The sequence below is a fragment of the Grampus griseus genome, assembly GCF_964374135.1.
Source record: "Grampus griseus genome assembly, chromosome: 20".
Taxonomy (NCBI): Eukaryota; Metazoa; Chordata; class Mammalia; order Artiodactyla; family Delphinidae; genus Grampus; species Grampus griseus.
The window spans coordinates 48,357,251-48,376,225 of NC_139014.1; the positions used below are offsets into that span (position 1 = coordinate 48,357,251).

The 18,975-nt window shown below is 54.1% G+C and overlaps 1 protein-coding gene across 1 annotated transcript in view; it reads right to left on the bottom strand.

The window, feature by feature from the left end:
* PITPNM3 (PITPNM family member 3) overlaps positions 1–16,053 on the bottom strand; it is a gene marked incomplete at both ends in the record, with an annotated part of 81,069 nt that extends 65,016 nt beyond the window's left edge. The window contains 2 exons of the mRNA XM_082679466.1: positions 4,819–4,914; positions 15,807–16,053. Of these exons, the coding sequence (XP_082535592.1) occupies positions 4,819–4,914; positions 15,807–16,053 (343 nt within the window). The remainder of the gene's footprint in view (positions 1–4,818; positions 4,915–15,806) is intronic.
* Between the last annotated feature and the right edge of the window lie 2,922 nt (positions 16,054–18,975).

Genomic DNA, 18,975 nt, shown 5'->3' on the forward strand with positions numbered 1-18,975 from the left:
CAGGGGTCAGCGACACACCTGTGCTTTGCTTCTCTGAGGGCTCCTTTGCCCAGTTTCCCAAAGCGATATCCTCCACTCCAGCCACGAGACAAAGCCTGTACCCCTGCTGTGCTCCAGAGGGGGGACCCGGGGCCCAGAGGCTCAAGACTCGCCTGAGGTCAGACAGTAGCTAGTCACTGCCCCAGCCCTGAGGAAAACCTGGCTGCTCTGACCCCAGACGACCTGCGCCACTTCCCCGTACGCTCAGAGATCCTGAGTTCTGAGCCTCTGGTGTCCTGGTGCAGGAGCAGGGGCACACAGGGCCACTCCAGAGCCTGGGCAGGAAGTACGTCCAGAGGCTACTGGGCCGGGTCTGCCCTCCCGCACAGCGCTGAGCAGGCGCCCCCCTCGCTCACTCTGGCCACACCAGCCTTCCTATTCACTACTCCCATAAAAGCTTCACACTGGCTGTTCCCACTGTCCACAACACTATTCCCCCAGACCCTCACCTGGCTCATGTCTTGCGATTCGGCTCTCAGGTCAAGGCCACACCTGCTGGGGGCCTCCCAATTGCCCAGCCACTCTTACCACAGTCCCTTATGTTATACTGGGGGGGAGTGCCTCCATTTCTTTTTTAACGGCATTACTAAAGCTATAACTGACATTCAATAAACTGCACGTATTTAAAATGTACAATTTGGGAGTTCCCTGGCAGTCCGGTGGTTGGCTCGGCGCTCTCACTGCCGAGGGCCCGGGTTCAATCCCCGGTCACGGAACTGAGATCCTGCAAGCTGCGCAGTGCGGCCAAAAAAAAAAAAAAATACAATTTTTTTTTTAATTTTTAAAAAGTACAATTTGGTAAGTTTTGACATAGGTGCACACCCAGGAAGCCATCACCCTAATCAAGATAGTGGACATATATCCATCGCACCCAGAAGTCTTCTCCTGTCCCTTTTGATCCCTCCTCCCCACCTCCAGGCAACCACTGATCTGCTCCTGTTGCCATAGACTCGTTTGCATTTTCTCGAGTTTTCTATAAATGGAATCATAATATGCACTCTTTCTCAGTCTGACTCTTTTTCACTCAGCACAGTTATTTTGAGATTCATCCGTATTGTTGTGTGTATCAGTTCATTCCTTCTTATTGCCGAGCGGCATTTCATGAATACTGAATACATGAATGTACCGCAATATGTTTATTCATTCAGCCATTGATGTACGTTTGGGTTGTTTTCACTTTGGGGCGATCATAAATGAAGCTGCTATAAACATTCAGGTACATGTCTTTAGGTGGACATATGTTTGCTTACCTCTTGTGTAGATACCTAGGAGTGGAAAGGTAGTTATAACTATGATAAACTGTCTGAGAGGCTGCAGTCTGTCTTCCGAAATGGCTGCCCCATCGTCCGTTCCCACCAAGCAGACTTTCAAAGTCCCAATTCCTCCTCCTCCTGGTCAGTGGTCTCAATGAGTCATTCTAATGAGTGCGAGGCAGTACCCCATTGTGGCTTCAGTTTACCTTTTCCTAATAACTAACGACGCTGAGCGTATTTTCATCTTTCACCTTTCATTTTTCATTTATCTACCTTCTTTGGTGAGCTGTCTGTTCCTCTGCATTATTTTATTTATGGAAACTATCAATAGAGCTCGCTTGCTTGGACATTGTCTTCCCACCCATCACCACTAAGCTGTAAGCTCCATGGGGGTTACGACAGTGTCCACTTGCCCTGCATCCCCTACACCTGGAATAGGGGTATGGACAGATACCCAATAAATACTTGAGAGAGTAAATAAATGACTCTGAATTCTAGCCGCTGCTCTGCCTGGCCCTCTGTGGGACCCTGAACAAGTTTCCCAGTTCTTTGGCCTCAGTTTTCCAGCCTGTAAAATGAGGTCAGGGTGTTGAACTCAAACACCTAGAGGGCCCCCTAGCTCTGACATGGGTTTGAGCCATGTCCCCTCCTGGACACCATGGGTTTCCCTCACTCTGCACTCCAACCTTGCTAGACTGTGGCTCCCCAGATACCCTCTGACTGTACTGACAGGATGGGGAGTGGTGCTTCTTCTGGGTCTGGGAGCCTGCAGCATCCAATCACGGGTACCAGCCGCCCTGAGGCCCCATGCCTGCTGCCACAGCCCGGGGAGCTGGCATCCTGCCCAGGGGATTGTTATGGTCCCGGATAGCTCCATACTCCTCCCTGACTTCCCCCCAGTCCCTCCCAGGCCTTACATACACAACCAGAGCCCCCAGAGCCTAAGAGTCTTCCTCTGCTACTAGACCATGAGTCATGAAGGTCTCTTGTCCCACCAGGTAAACCCTAGTGCTGGACAAGTGGGATGGAGCTTAAGGAAGAAAGGGAGGGAGGAGGGCCCCATTTTCAGTAATAAGTCGAAGAGAAAGGCCTGACCTGGGCTCCAGCGCCTCTGCCCCCACCTTGCTGTGTGAGCCTGAGAGGTCCCTTCCATGCTCTGGCCTCTGCTCCTGACAGTGTGGCTCCACCACGGCTGGAGGTGGAACTGCAGAGGCAGCAGGTTGCAGGTGGGGACAGAGATCACACCCAGGCCAGGGTCAGGGCTCAGCCTGGGCTGGAGAACAGAGGCAGGGAGGTGACCCTTCAGAGCATGCCCAGAAAGCCGGACACTCATGGCCTGGCCCCAGATGCTGAGAAAGCCCTTGGGAGCAGAGGAGGAGGATGGCTTTACCTCTTACTGCCCTGAGTGGAGGAAACATGCAAAAGCCTTGTCCAGGGAGACCACAGGGAACAGACAGGAGGTGAGGGGTTGGCAACGCAGAACCAAAGAGGTTCCAGCAGCAGGTGGGCGGGTCCTGGGGCTGAGAGCTACAGATGCTCTGGGAGAGGTGACATAGGAAAGGTTCAGAGACATGAGGTTCAGAGGTCTGGTAGGGAGTGCTGAGAGGTGGAAGACAGGGAAAGAGATGGGAGAGTGTGTGATCCTGGGATAGTGCAGAGAAGGAGAGACAGAAGTGAGGGGGCGGGGAGGAGATGAGACAAAGGAATAGAAGAGAAGGTGGGGCCACCCAAAAGAGAGGAGTGAGAGGGGAGGCCAGTTTGGGAACTGCAGACAGAGCAGTGAGATCATGGAGGCAGAGGACAGAATGCTGAGGGTCCGCAGGGAGGGAAGCAGGATGGATCCACAGCTGCTCAAAAGGAAAGCAGGTGCATAGGGCCCATGGGGATGGAGACGGAGCTGACCGGCGCCACCCGCAGACGCCTCCCGCGGGAAGCCATCATCGGCATCTGGGAATGCAGAGCCCTGATGAACTGCAAAAGTATTTTAAATGAAAGTGTTCTAAGCATGAAAATATTGAAGCCGTTGTTGTCACACTTGGCGTGCGTTGCTATGGAGAAAGTCAGCCCCGGCTGCCACTCCAATCAGACGCCAGTGGGAGACAGGAAAGAAGCCCCAAATGGGCTGGTATGGGGTTAGCATCAGGGAGGGGGCACTCCATCCAGAGTCAAGAAAGGGGGAGGCTCAGGCTGGGGCAGCATTCCACTGCCCCGCCCCCACCGTGCCTCCCCGAAAATCACCTGAACTGGATACAGTCTCCATTTCTGGAGGCACAGAGCTGATAGGGAAACTGAGGCCCAGAGCAAGTGAAAGACTTGCCCAGGATCACAGAACGAGTCAATGGCACGGCTGAGACCATGTCCCAAGTGTCCTGCTCTGGGTCCTGGGGTCTTGCCAGCGCATGCTCTGTTTCTCTTTCAAGACCCCATTCAGCCAGTACTTCAAAGCTGGCCCCATCCCAGGAGTAAGTCAATCCCCCAAATACGGTGACTTCCCAGAGTGGAGCTGAGCCAGCCAAGTGAGACTTGGGGGCCCTCCTAGCCTGGAGACCCTCCTAGGCTTGTGCGTCTCACCCAACCCCGCACGGCCCAGGCCAGCATGACTGTGAGGGTCCTCTCTCCTGATGTCCAGGCAGACTCTGCCTTCCACTGGTCCCCACACCTGCCCTGCACATCCTCATCTCTGAGACCGTGCTCTCTGCCTGAAATGCCCACCCCATCTGGTGCCCTCTTCTCCGATCCTTGTAACGTTTCTTGTTTTCCCATCCTCACTTAGCGCCCCTTGCTACGTCCGGCAGGCAGGCCATGCACCCAGCACTGAAAAGCAGAGCTGATGCCCTCCCCTCCCTCCTGTCTCCCCTGAACATCTGCAACTAACTCGTCCACATCTCCACTCCAGATCCCCCTCCCACCTGCGGGCTGATCTTGAGAGTCACCTACTGGGTCACATGCAGGCTCCTCTCTCCATTCCCCCTGCCGCATGGGCCTCCAGTTCCTGGAAAGCCCCGTCTTTCCTGCTTCAGCACCATCATACGTGCTGCGTCTTCTGCCTAAGGCTCTTTCCTCCCGCTCTTCTTCTAGCCAGCTCCTGCCCTCAGTGCTGCAGAGAGGATATTAAGGACCTCCCCAGCCTAAATCAGGCACCCCCATCATCACTCTTTCTATTAACACTTGGTGCTTTTTACTCAGGGGTATTAGCTCCCCTTTGTGACTGTATTTTCCTTTATGTAATTGTTTGATGTTGGCCTCTCCCACTAGACTAGCAGCTTGATGAGGGCAGTGGCCACGCCTATCTGTTTACTGCAGTACGGTAAGCGCCTGAAATATCGTAGGGGCTCAGCAAATATCTCAAAGAGTGAATGACTGGACGCTGAGCCCCAGCCCTGAGGGGACTCACAGATTGGGTAATAAGGAAGCACGGAATTGCAGTGTCTGAGTGGGGAGAGATACTAACTCCCAACAGGGATCCCCTTCTTGGAGCTTCTAAAAAGGTCACCCAGACAATGATGGGACGATGAGACTCACTCACCTCTAGCATCAAAGAATTCATCATCAGAGCTCTCCACTGAGTCGCTGAGGACATTTCGAAGGTGCCAGGGGGCACCACCGCCCGGAGGAGGGCCACCTGCCAAAGGAAACACACCTGTTAGCCAAGCTTGAGGCCGTGTCCTGACATGAAGGAGGTAAACCCAGACTGCCCCTGGACCAAGGTTTAGTCGGCATCCTGCACGTCCCTGCCCTCCTGACTTCAAGTGCACAGCATCTCGCAGAGCCCTCCCACCGCTATGCTTTCATTTAAGACCCAAATTCCTTTCTGAGACGGCTCAGTGGGGCAGGAACGAGGGTGCCCATTTTGAACACACCAAAACCGAGACCAGAGGTAGTTAAGAGATGTTGCCAAGGTGACACGGTGTATTAGGAAGCATCAGGTAAGTTTTGCTGTTTTAATAAATGATCTTAAAACACTAACGGGCTCCTTCGGTCTCCGGGCTTGTGGACCCCTGCGGCCGTCGCCCGGCTGGCGCCAGGTCGGCTCGGCGGAGGGAGGGCCTGGGCTGTGGGTAGGCGGGAGGGAGGTTGCCTTTCCCTGTCTCCCCCCGGGCCGCCTGAGGCGGGAGGAAGCAGCGGCAAGAAAAAAAAAGAAAGAAATAAAAAGGGATTCCCTGGTGGCGCAGTGGTTGAGAGTCCGCCTGCCGATGCAGGGGACACGGGTTCGTGCCCCGGTCCGGGAAGATCCCACATGCCGCGGAGCGGCTAGGCCCGTGAGCCACGGCTGCTGAGCCTGCGCGTCCGGAGCCTGTGCTCCGCAACGGGAGAGGCCACAACAGTGAGAGGTCCGCGTACCGCAAAAAAAAAAAAAAACAAAAAACAGTAACGGTTCATTCCTCACTCACACACAGCTAGGAAGGGGCCTCTGGCCACGGCGGTCACTCAAAGACGCCACCTTATGACGCCAGCATCTCGAATCGAGACTTCCGGTTTTGCAGAAGCAGGGAAGGAGAGCACAGAAAGGCACGCCCAGTCGTAAATGAGTCTTCCCACACGTGACACACTTCTGCTCATGTCATTGGCCAAAGCAAGTCACGTGACCAAGCCCAGCTTTAAGAGGGTGGAGGCGAGGAGAAGCAGACACCCTCAAGGGCATTAGTGATGTCTGTTGCACACGTGTGCAGGCCAGGGAAGGACTGCAGCCTCCCCTGGGGAAAAAGCCCCACACTAAGAGAAGGGGGACCTGAACTTGAGTTCCACCCCGTCTCTGCCACTTGCAACCTCTGTGGCCATTTCCTCTCCATACCACAGCCTCAGTTTCCCCTTCTACAAAATATCGGCAACAATCAGTCCCGAGCTGGAAGGATCAGAAATAATGCATGCTCAGCGCCTCTATCTCGGGGGGCGCTCAGTGATGGTGACTGCTATTATTATTAATATCTGCAGAGGCCAGGACATGGGGCTGAGAGGATCTCCAGAGCAGGCAGGAGCAAGTGCATATAGAGAATGTGGCCCCTTGCCCTGGACTCAGCCTCAACCCACCTCCTACCCCACGACCGGAGGGAGGAAGGCCAGAGGCAGAGCTGGGTCAGAAGCCTCCTCCCCTGACCCCCATTCTCAGAGCCCCCTTTACTTGGCACTTTGGGACTCTCATGGAACCAGCTGGTGCCCGGCACATCCAGGAAGCCCTCCACCTGCTCCCTGGACACGTGAACTACTGGAGATGGCATATGAATCCCAATCTAATTGTAAACATTAAAACCATAAAAGTGGGGCTTCCCCAGTGGCGCAGTGGTTGAGAGTCTGCCTGCCGATGCAGGGGACACAGGTTCGTGCCCCAGTCCGGGAGGATCCCACATGCCGCGGAGCGGCTGGGCCCGTGAGCCATGGCTGCTGAGCTTGCGCGTCCGGAGCCTGTGCTCCGCAACGGGAGGGGCCCCAACAGTGAGAGGCCCGCGTACCACAAAAAAAAAAAAAACAAAAAAAACATAAAAGTGTTAGAAGAAAATTGACCTGGTAATTTTCCTGAGGAAATAATCAGAGAAGTATACAAAGATGGCAATATATAGTTGATCATCTTAGTGTTCTGGTAATACTAATAAACTGGAAGAAATCCCGGTGTCCATCCACAGAGGATCAGACATACATTCATACACAGTCATCAGGGGAATTCTTTGCAACTGGTAGGAAAATCAAGTAGCTCCTTATGTACTGACATGGAAAGATGCCCACGGAGTATGGGTAGAAGAAAAAAAATGCACATTGATCCCAGAATCGTAGGTATCTTTTGACCCCATTTTTGAAAAATATACTTATACCTGCACACTGAGGGTATGTACAGCACGTTAGTTAAGAACTCAGGGTCTGAGGTTGGAAGAGGCCTAGATTCAGGCTCAGGCCCTTGCCTCTTAGAAGCTGTGTGATGTCAAGTGAGTCCCTTCACCTCTCTGTGCCTCATTTTCCTCTGCTATAAAGTGAGGAAAGCTCATACCTGCCCGATGAGTTTATTGTAAAGATGAAATAAAATACATCGAGGTGCTTAGCACAGGGCCTAGCATATAGCAAGTGTTCACAACAGTAGTTATTATACAAATGTACTCACACATGCGTTAAAATGTCTGGAAGGACAGGCACCGAAACATCAATAGAGATTATCTCTACAGAGTAGAATTTGATAAGAAGCAGGGAAAACTCAATTTTTACCCTGCACATATAATTCCATATGACTATTAATTTTATAAATTCATCTTATCGGTTCTAAGACGTACATTTTTTTCACACTTCAACATCTTTAAAATTGGAGTGTGTCTTACATGATGGCATGTCCTCATTTAGCTGGCATTGTTTATTCTTTCCTGGGGTATAGAAAATAATGACGCGTCTTACAATTGACTGCATCTTAATTCAATGGAAAACAGTAAAATCGCCATGCACACAAGGTACGTCTTCCTCCGTACGGCCCTGGCCATCCAGTACATGTGGGTTCTTGCATCAGCAATGCCCCTACCTCAGTTTCCCCATCTGTGCAATAAGGAATCTGACAGAGACTTTCCCCTGAAACTTTTCAACTCTGACTGATGTTTGAGGAGCCAGTCTGGCACATAGTAGATATGCATGAACCGGTGAGAGGTGGGCATTCCCCCAGCCATGGCTAGAATGCCCATCACGATGCAGTCCTCAGAAAATCTGCTGCAGCCTCAGCTCCCCACACGGAGTCACCCTGCAGGATGCTGGCACTGTTCCCTGCCCTGAGCTCAGATCTCAGAACGTAAACTGTTCCTGAAGGGAGAGGCCAGCACAGGTCAGCCCAGGGACACAGCCCTCCTGCCTGTCCCTTCTGCCCCACCCACCACAAACTCCCAAACACACACCCAGCTTGAGCTCCATGGCTTGGAGCCAGGCCAAAAGCACTTTCTGAAACACAGAAAAGGCAGAGGCCACAGCGAACACTGACCTGGGAGTCGCTTCTAGGTGTAAAGCTGGGTCTGCCATACACTCTCTGTGGGGACCCTCTAAGCTTTTGATTCTCACCCAACAGTGTGGATGGCATGACAGGCTGATCAGCAATTTCCTGCCCGTGACCCCTGGATTTATTGCGAGGGAGTTTGAGAATCGAGATTCACCATAACTGAGTATTTCTAACGTGGATATGGGACCGTTTCCCAAATGTATGTGGGGGAAGTTCTAGCTAGTGCAACAAGACAAGAAAAAGAAATAAAAGGTATACATGTTGGAAGAGAAAAAACAAAATTGCTTTTATTCTCAGATGGCATGATTGTCTATCTAGAAAACAAAAACTCTGCAAAATCTACAAAAAAAGAACCTACTGGAACTAATAACTGAGTACAGCGAGATCGCAGGATACAAGATCAAAATTCAAAAGTCAGTTGCAATCCTGTATGTCAGCAATGAACTGGAATTTGAAATCTGAAAAACAATACCATTTACAATAGTATCAAAATAAAATAAAGAAGTGCTTAGGTATAAATCAAATGTATGTGAAGATTTCTGTGATTCAAAAAATACAATCACTTAAACTTCTTGATTTTACACTAATTTTATGTTTTCTCATATAAACCTATCCCTTTTTTTTAAACCTATCCTTTTTATAGATGCTAAAGGTATAAAAACCATCAGGCATCCTATATTAATGTGCAAATATCCCTTGCTGTCCAAATCTATTCCATTACTAAGAAAGCAAGAATCTGGGTACGCAGGACAGTCATGTCAGCCTCATCTACTTGGCTCCTGAGTTTGGGATGGTTAGCAGCAAGGGTTTAAGTAGCGATGGGTTTGTCTGAAGCTGTATCTGAGTCGATTTGGGTCCTGAGTTTGAATAGTGAGGGTTCAGCAAGAAGGTCCTGGTAATGGTGGGCCTCATACCTGTACAGTATATACTCCACCTGAGAATGAAGAAGGGCAAGGATATTCCTGCCAACCTCTCCCTCCTAAATAGAGTGTGTGCTGGAGCCTGAGGAAAAGAGGAGAGCTCTGGAAGTTGTCCCTCCCTCACTCCCACCACCACATCCATCCTTGCAGGCCGCCATCATCTTAGGTCAGCGCAACACCCATAAGACGCGTGACGGGCTGGCCTTGGGGAGAACCCACCAGCAGGGAAGGCTGCAGGGAGGCCAGTTCAGCTCCATTTGAGGGAGATGTTCTCCCAGCTAGAGGTGGGCAGAGAGGGAAGGAGCTTCTGGGTGTCAAAGGGAGCTGTCCATCCTGCAGGGCGCTGTGTGAGGTGCTAGGGACACTGAGGTGAATAAGAGGGACAGGGCGGGGCCCGGCCATGGGGCCCTCCCAGCGCGGACACTCTGCGGGGTGTGGGTGATGGTGGCAGTGGGCAGGGAAAGCAGACCTGGAACAAGGAAGCAGCAAAGATCTTTTCAGCAGGAGAAAGTGCTGGGAAGAAAGTAAAACGGTCCCTTCCTACCTCCACCACGTCCTCCTTCCTTGAGTGTCTCCTACAGACTACACTTCAGAGTGTAATTACAGCCTGGAGAATAGACAGGCAGGAACGCGTGGATCTGTACATCCACCGAGGAATGATGACAAGGGCGATCGGCCCCGTCATCAAAAGAACTCTGTCACCTGTTCGAGTTATAAACGCTGAACCAGCGCTGTTCTCCTTCCACATGAACCCTTCACCTGATTGTTGACTCTCCTTTGCGGCAGACATCTACAGTTGATTTTCTCTTCAAAGGCATCTTTTATCTGGTTTACTTTTATCTTCTTTGTTTTCAGAATGCATACCTGCACTGGTTTTTAAATACACAATGTAAGTTTGCTTAAACCTGCTACAGTTCCTCCCTTTTGCAAACAACCTCCGGAAAGGGAGAGATCTCGGTTATCTACCCTGGTGTAAAAAAGAGCCTATAAGAATGGATCATGTTAAGAAGCAGCCGTCACCTGGGTTCTGGGTGGAAGATGTTCCATTCATCTCTTCCTTCAGGGTGCAGGCTTTTCAGTGAACGGCAAAGATCATACTTCAAAAAAGGAAAACAGTGATAGACAGAGTATCTTGGGAGGGGTGTGAGGGGAAGACTTTTCTGAAAAGGTGTCGGATCAGTGGAGACTTGAATGATGAGACACAGCCAGACATGCTAAGCGTGAGTGTGTACGTCTGTATGTGTATGCATGCTCCTGGCACACACGTGTGGGATGGACAGGCAGAGGAGAAGGATGAGAGCCTGTGATAAGAGCTGGAACAAGTGACGGAGGGGGAGACAGGTGTAAGGGGAGGTGAGAGAAGAAATGAAGCCAGACCAGGTAAGATTAGGGTTAAGCTTAGGGTTAGGATAAGGTAGGGGGTTGTCTGCTTGTTGCGGATGGGAGCTCAGCACAGGTGGATTTTAAGGTTCCAGCCTCCACCCAGCGTCTATCACCTGCAGACTTCAGGAAGAGGGAAACACAGATGCCCAAGAGGGTCAGGAAGTCTCCCAAGAGACAGGGGGCACAGGTCAGGTTGCTAAAGGCCACACGTGATCTTGAGAGTCAGAGAAGTGGGTGCCACGATCCCAGAACAGCAAGGGCAAAGGCCCAGAAGCACAATCTCCTTGAGGTGGGTCCCTGCCCTCCACCTCTCTGCATTTTCTGTGTCCCGTACAGGGTCCCAGGTGAAAGAGGGCCAAGGGGTGTTTGGCAAACAAGTAAATGAACAAAAATGATCTGCTAGCTGCTTCACAGGTATTATCTAAAGTCATCCTAACCAAGCCTCGTGGAGTGGGTGTCATGAATCCCCATCTTACAGCTCAGGAAATAAAGTTCAGAGGTGTGAAGTCATTCGATTGAGGTCATAAAGCTAATAAGCGATGGAAGCAAGATTTGAAGCCAGGTCCACATGACTCCAGGGTCTGTGCTCAGGACCACCATGTTGGGTGCTCTCTAGCAGAGCTCAGGGCACGGGGCCCAGGTCTTCTCTTCTCTTCCCTTCCCAGGCTGCAGCGTCCCTTCCGCAACCCCAAGGCTCGGCCTACTTCTTCCAGCAGACTCCTTCTGTCCCACCTTCTCTACCACACTTATTCAAAACTCTAAATCAGGGGACTTCCCTGGGGGTCAAGTGGTTAAGACTCCGCGCTTCCAATGCAGGGGGCGTGGGCTCGATCCCTGGTCGGGGAACTAAGATCCCGCATGCCTCGAGGCATGGCCAAATTAAAAAAAACCTCTAAGTCAGGATAAAAGAGAAAGGGGAATATCCCAATCCTTCCCGGCAATCCAGAGAGAAACAAACGATCCTTCACACCCCACGATACGCTGATCCCCCAGCAAAGCTCGGGGTACGGTGGGGGGCCTGCAGTGGGAGGGGCTGCTAGGAGCCAACCCCACCCTCTCTCCTGGCGCATCTACCCACCGCCATCAGGTCCAGTGCGGTCTCCTAGACCTTGTCACAGGCCTAGGTCTCCCCAGCGTGGGTGCAGCCAGAGGTCACCCACTTCCCCACCTTGGCCCTGGCTCCCAGGGATGCAGGAATAGGCAGATGGACAGATGGACAGGAGTCAGCAGTGGGTACTCTGCCCAGTACCGGGGACCCCAGGGCAGCCCCGGCCTGAGGGTCAGCCCCACCAGAAGGGAGTCACCACCCTGCTCTCAGGAGCCCGGTCCGAGGGGAAAGACATTTCAGTGAGGAAAGTCCTGGCACAGTAAAGTGAGGGAGGTGGGTATTGGCCGACTCTCCCTGGGCCAGACCTTGGGCCAGGTGGTGCCCAGGAGGAAGGAGTTGGGGACAGAGCTGAATGGGCTCAATCCTGGCTCCTGGGTGCCAGCCTTGGGGCCCAGCCCTGCACAGGGCACAGGACAAAGGAGGGGTGGGCAGCCTAGACTCTGGGCTCAATGCCACCCCTACCTCGTCTCAGAGGTGTGGACAGGACCTCCCAGAGGCCGACACCCTGCAGGCTGAAGGGCCCAGAGGCCTTCCTGGGGGAGGAGGCCCAAGCTGAGCCTTAAAGGAAGGGTGGGCAGGGTTGGCCAGGCTGGGGCAGGGTGGGAGGGAGTAGAGACATGGGTCAAAGCAATCGGGCCATTTCCAAGAGATGCTGGGTCCAGAATCTTCTCCTCAAGAGTAAGAAGTCTGGCTCATCAGAGCAAGGGAGGGGACATAGGCGTCTGCTGTGACAGCCACGGCCCTGTGGGTGTTCAAGTAACACCTACCAATTTCCAGACCTCCAGGGAGTCACAAGCACCTCTGAGCTGGCCAAGGTGGGCTGCCTGGCTCTGAGCCTGCTGCCCGTGAGTGTGGCCGCAGCTTCGGTGCCCAGTCCTGCCTGAGGCCACATCTGAAACCACGGCCTGGCAGGCCTGCGGGATTCCAGCAATCTGTGCCTCGGAAGAGGACGGGGCCGAGGGGGAGAAAAGAGCTCGGCTGTGGGCTCATTCAGGCAGGTCCCTCGTCTCCAGTCTGTCTCTGTCTCCTCTCTCTCACATACACAGACACACACACACACACACACACACACACACACACACACACGGGGATGGCAGGTTCTACAAGCACAAGCATCTGGGTCTAACTACTGACAATCAATGCTGCGGAAACCATCAGGCTGCCAGACGTCCCGTGGGCAGTGGGAGCCCCGTTAGAATCACACTTCACAGTTCTGGCCTGGGGTCCCAGGGGTCCATCCACTTGCTGGATGCAGAGTGAGAGATGCAGAGTCTGAGTGAGGCTCCTACTGGCAGGCTGGGGGTCTCTGAAGGCCCACCTCCTCTCTGCCCCTCCTCCCGCAGCCCTGGCTTCCTTCCTCCTCTCACTGTCAGCTCCGCCACTTCTCAACTGGTGATCTTAATAAATGTCACTACGCCGCTCTGTGCTTCAGTCTCCTCCTCTGTAAAATGGGGGTAATAATAGTCTTCCCCAGGGTTGCTATGAAGATTACGTGAATGAATATTTGGAGAAGGTTTGGCACGGTGCCTGGCGCTCAGTGCTATAAAAGGGTTTGTTAAATAACATAAATAAATCATGATATCCACGGGCCTTTCTCTGGTCCTTTCACAGGTGGGAGCTCCCAAGAGTGGGCCCCTCTGCTTCTCCAGCCCCTGGAATGGGAGCCCAGAGGGCAGAGCAGGAACTGAGGCTGGAAGCTCCGCAGCCCCGACAGTCTTGGGGCTGCCCCTGGTGCACGGCTGGCCCTTCTCTCCTCTCCACCGGCGCAGCTTCCTGGGGCTGTGTCTTATCTGCCCCCCAAACCTTGAGCTACCTAAGGCCAGGACCTGCTCTGTCTGCAAGCTCCTCCACCCATAAGTCTGGGTTCCAGCAACACGTCGTCACTGGGAAGGGCCCCCCCTCGCCCCCCACCCCAGCCCATACCATGTTCTTTCCCTCCAAGACTTTGCTCCTGAACCTCCCGGTACCTGAAATACCCTCCATCCCCACCCTACCCCAGCTGAAAGCCTTCTTTGACCCCAGTGCTGGTCTGGGTACCTGCCTCTTCTGTACTTCCATGACATCCTTTACCTGTGCCCATCAGAGCACCAATCTGCAGACTAGGTCCAGGCCTGCCTGTCCCACTGGGCTGTGGGTTCCCCCAGGCAGAAACCTGGTAGGAATCCTCCCCAGGCCCATAGCCTCTTCCAGCCCAGGGCTGGACACAGAGAAATCTCTTGTTCCACTCAGCATGGCCCAGTGCCAGGTAGATCTCAGGAGGGCCCCCTCTCAGGGAAGTATCCCATAGGGAATGTCCTCAGGCCCCCTCTCTGGGTCAGGATGAGTCTGACCAGACCAATCAGGGCCAACCAGCCCATGCTCAGCCTTCAAGGGGCTACGGGGCCACCCAGGGAGAAACAAGAGGCCAGGAGAAGCTGCTTCCAGAAAAAGGCATTATTGAAGGAAACCAGTGCTGGTTGGGGGTTGGTTGCTATAGAAACATGTCCTAACTATCTCCCAAACTGCTGTAAGCGCCACTGATGAGCTCGTGTGCTGGGCTGTTTCAGGGCACATGCCAGGAGTCCCAGAAGGGCCTGTGTGCTGGGGTTCCCAGCACCTGGAGTCCAGATCCCGGAGGACCCTGAAGGAATCCAGCTTCCAGGGAACCCACGTAGCTCCATCAGTCCAGGGGTGGACACAAGAACCGAGGCTGAATTTTCCTGAGACTAGCCATGGCCCAACCTTGACCTCAACCACAGTCTAACCTCGAGCTGACCACAGATCAAGTCACAACCCCGATCACAGAACAACTGGGACCTGATCTCAAACCAGGCCATGAAGCCGAGCTCAGGCCAAGCCACACACTAAGCCTTGACTCCGTCACAGACCCAGACACACGGTCGGCAGTGACTCAAAACAAAGGAATGCCTCTGGCCACCGACTGACGCCTGACCCTGGCCATAAACAGCACCGGGCAAAATCAAGGCACTGTATCCTATAACTTCAGGGCTATTTTCACAGCTAACACTAAATTCTGTATAGCATTTTACACCACTGCCCGGGATCTGCATGGCTTTCACTTCCTATCATCCTCACGGCAGCCCAGGGAGGTCAGTTCAGAAGGGCTCCGATCCCTCTTTGCGATGCCAAAAAGGAAGCTCAGACGGGACCTGCCTCCCGTCATGCTCCCTGCGCCTGGGGGTGGCCTGGGGGTGGGATGACAACCCCAGTCTCCCAGCAGGACACAGTTGGGCCAACCAGTCGTTTTGGGAAAAAAATGTGCTTTTTGAAGACCTGCTGGTATCTCTTAAATACCCATTAATTACCTGATTTAGGAGAGAATTAGTGATTAATAGCTTTGGCTATCTATCGTACTTTCATTTGCTCTGCCCGTTCGGCTCCCAACAGTTCTGAGTTATTTGGAACAATTCTCTCAAGCCCCAGATGTCCCACCAGACTCTGTCCCACCAGACTCTCGCTCCATAAGGGAGAGGTTTTCTCCTGCCTCTAAAGGGAGCTCCCAGAGCACCTGCCAATTCACCACCGATGGCTCTGCCACCTGCAGCCTCCTCAGGAGGGCGGGGGAGCCCAAAAGACAGGACAGAGGGGCCCCTTCAGATCACCCCAGGACCCACTGAGGGGAGCAGGGAACAAGAGACCAGGAGGGACCCAGGCATCCAATCAGGGCATGGGGAGACCAGATTGGGGAGGGTCACAGAGTCAGCGGAGGATGCTGGGGGCTCCTTTAGAGGAGCTGGCCAGCTTTTTGGTAAGGTCACCAAAGGCTACCGTTGGCCTGAAGCAAGCGGCAGTAGGGGAGCTGTCCCCACTGGCCAGGGCCAAGGTGACTCCGACCGGCCATTTGTGCTACCTGCCACTCTGGAGTGACTACAGAGCAAGGATGGGGCCCAGGGTTGCCTCTGCCCCAGGCTCTGCATTTGGTACCAAATCACAGCACCGGGAATTGCCAGCCGGGACCCCGGAGGCAGGGCTGCGTGATGCTCTCACCGCTGCTCCAGATTACACTGTACAAGAAGGAGAGAAAAAGGCAGCAAAGGGATAAACACCACCCCACCCCACCCCCCACTGGGCAGTAATGGGAAGGCTGAAAATAGCTCCTTTTACCACAAGGGATGATTTCAGAATTGCTCAGCTGAGACCAGCCTCACGGAGGGGTGGGAAGTTGGAGGACTGGCGGCGGGGGGGCGGGTATGGCAGGCCAAAGGGAGCTCTGATCAGGAGGACAGCAAGCTGGACCATGGCCACAGCAGCCCCAAACCTCCCAAAGACAGACTCGTGGGACAGTTGCAGCCCCTCAAGCCCGCAGCCCGGATCCTGCACACCTAGATCCCCGAGGAGGTCAGGAGCGCGGGACATGACGTGCTCTGCAAACACGGAGCCGAGCAAACACAGCATCGGCGGCAGACAGCTCGGAAGAGGCCTCTCGGATCCTCCAGAACTCCACGCCCCTCCCAGACAGAACCCAATGCGCTTCTATTTTTGCTTTCAACCCTTGTTTGGCATCCCCAGCTAACAGACGGCTACTTCCCCTCCCTCCCGAACAACGGGTCATCTAGGAGGGGGAACACCTCCTCGCTGGCCTTCCCTGCCCCAGGTCTGCAAGTTAACAGGCTGACCCTCAAAACGGAAGATGAGGCTCCAGACAGGCACACACGCATCCCTCCACCAGGATACCTGGAGAGAACAGCTTGACGCCCCAGAACTCCGGTTTCTAGAGGCAGATGCATTAGCACCTGCCCCCCTGCCAGCCCTGACCGCCCCAGGACCACAGCGCCCGCCCCCGCAGGTCCTGTATTCACCCCACACTCAGGTCACAGCCCGAGTCCCTACGTGCCACCCCCAGCCTCAGCCGGGCCCCAGCTTGAGCCGTGACCCCATCCGCGAGCGAACCTCACGCATGCCACCCTGCGGAGAGTCTGGAGGAGGCGGGGTGGGGCACCACTGCAGGGACCCAGCGCTCACCCACAGCCGCTGACAGGCAGGGGCACCTCACACACGCGCCCCCCGGTGGCCACACGGCTCTGCAGGCCTCCGCAGGCAGGCAGACTCGGGGCCCTGGAGGTGGCATTTACCTCCGGAGTGACTCACTAAGGCGCCCATTCGTTTGCGAAAGGGGCTGCAGTGTAGCATTTCCCTTCTCTTTAGAAAACAAGAATTGTAGAAGAGGGAGTATAAAGAGATTTGAGGGAGTGGGTGGGGAGCTCAGATCCCATTTGATTTCCAAACTCATCTGTTATGCACTCTCTCCTCCCCCTCCCCCCCCAGCCCTTCCCCTGGGGGCCCTGGCCGCACCCTTCCACGTGGCTCCTGGCTGAAGATCTGGTGGTAGGCTGGGGCCCCGGGACCCCGAAGAGGCAGGTGCTCTCCATGTCCCGGTGCCCAGCTTCCCATTTGTCCTCCCATCCCCACCACCCTTGTGAGGGAGGAGAAGGGAGGAGGTGAGGGCCCAAAAGGCACAGTAAAGCCAGTGGGGAGCGAGGCCAAGAAGGAAAAGAGAGCAGTGTTTGAACTGGAGCAAACTCAGAGCTGTCCTGTCCCCCGAACTCTTTCCTTCCCATTCCCCTTTTACAAACGAGGAAACTGAGACCGGAGGGGCAGTTCAAGGGCAATCAGTGACCGAGCCTGGTCTGTTCTTTGTTACACAGTCCAACTCCTAGGAATGCTGAATCCAAGAGAAGAGACCTAAGTTCTAATTCCAGCTCTGCCTCTGACTTTATGTGTGACCCTAGAACCAGACACTTAACATTTCCAGGCCTCAGTTTTCTCATCCATAAAATGGGAACATCAGCCCTACTTCAAAGAGATGCTGCCGTGCCATTGGACAGTAAAGCATGTTGACTGCTATCAAAAAATGAGCCAGACTGTCCCCAGGATGATAATCCCTGATGCTCTCCCTCCCTCTCCCAAGCCTGGAATCCCAGAGAATTTCTGGGGGGCACCCAGAGCCTACTGAGTAGCTCCCAGTCCTCAAAGCCTCACTGGTCTTGGGAGTTCACACCCTCTGTCGTTGAAGACACCAGAGCTCAGAGAAAAACCCTTTCTTTGCCTTTCTGGCCTCAGTGTCCCACTTGCATAATTAACAGGTAGGACCAGAAGATCTCCAAGCCTCTTCTAGACATGAATTACCACTGTATACTAAGATGTATACGAGAAAACATCCCACTTTCTGGCCAGTCCGACACAGACATGGCCCCAGCAAGGGGGGCCTAGCCATGTCCTCATACCCTGTGTTCCACCACTCGAACACCGGCTAGGACTGGGGCTTCACGCGCTGGGGGTAGGACTCTGTTTTAACTGTGCTGTCTTTGACTCACCACACCATACCACAGCCAGGGTTAAGAGGCAGCAAAGGGTCTCGATCTGGGGCCTGCTGGGGCCTGCCAGGTCGGCTGCTGTGACACGTTACTCAGCAGAGGAACCAGAGATCGGCCCAAGCTCCAGCACTTCCCCGACTGCATGGAAGGCCCCGAAGGCTTCCTGGGGGCAGAGTTTTAGAAAGGCCTTGAGTTGGGACACGGTCATCTGATTTGGCCCTAGCCTTCTCCCTCGGAACCTGAAAAGGTGCATTTGCAATCTCCCCGCAGAAACGTGATGCTCTTCCCCAGAAACACTGCGAAGCCATCCAGCACCCTCGGCCTGGGAGTTTCTGAGTCGTGCCTCAAATCTCCTGGCACCCCCGCAAAGTCCTGAGAATCCCAGAGTTGGTCCCTTTCCCAAGCTTCCAAATGCTCTGTCCTCTGAGAGCTCTGGCCACTCCCCACGCCACCACCTGGGAGCCGTGAAGCAGGGGGCCCAGAAGAAGGTCTGGCTTTGGAATGTGAGGGGGCGGCTGACTCAGCAGAACAAGGTCCCAGCCAAAACTCTGGAAACACAGGTTCTGGGGCCAGCTCTGCCACCACCTTTTTCTGTGGCCTTGGGCAAATACCCCACACCGCAGGCCTCAATGTCCCCTCGTGGTGAGGGCTTTGAACATGAGTTTCTGGAAGCGTCCTCTCAGCTCTGCCACTATAGGATCAGTATTTTACTCACTTGAATTACTGGGTTTGATACAGTCCAGCCCACTGGCTCCGCCCCTCAGAGCAGAGGTCAACACCTGGCAGCAAATCAACTGGTTCCTCCAGCCTGGAAGGCCCAGCCCTGTGGCCCCAGCCCCGCCTCTCCAGATGGTCCTGGCCCAGCCTGAGAGGTTCCAAGACCCTCTTGGCTGTTGTCTCTGTTCCTGCCCAGCACGGCCTTCCACTTGCCCTGCCCCCGGGTGGGCAGACACCCCTGCCAACCTGCTGGGGTGTGGAGGGAGGCGTAGAGGGGCCCAGGGAG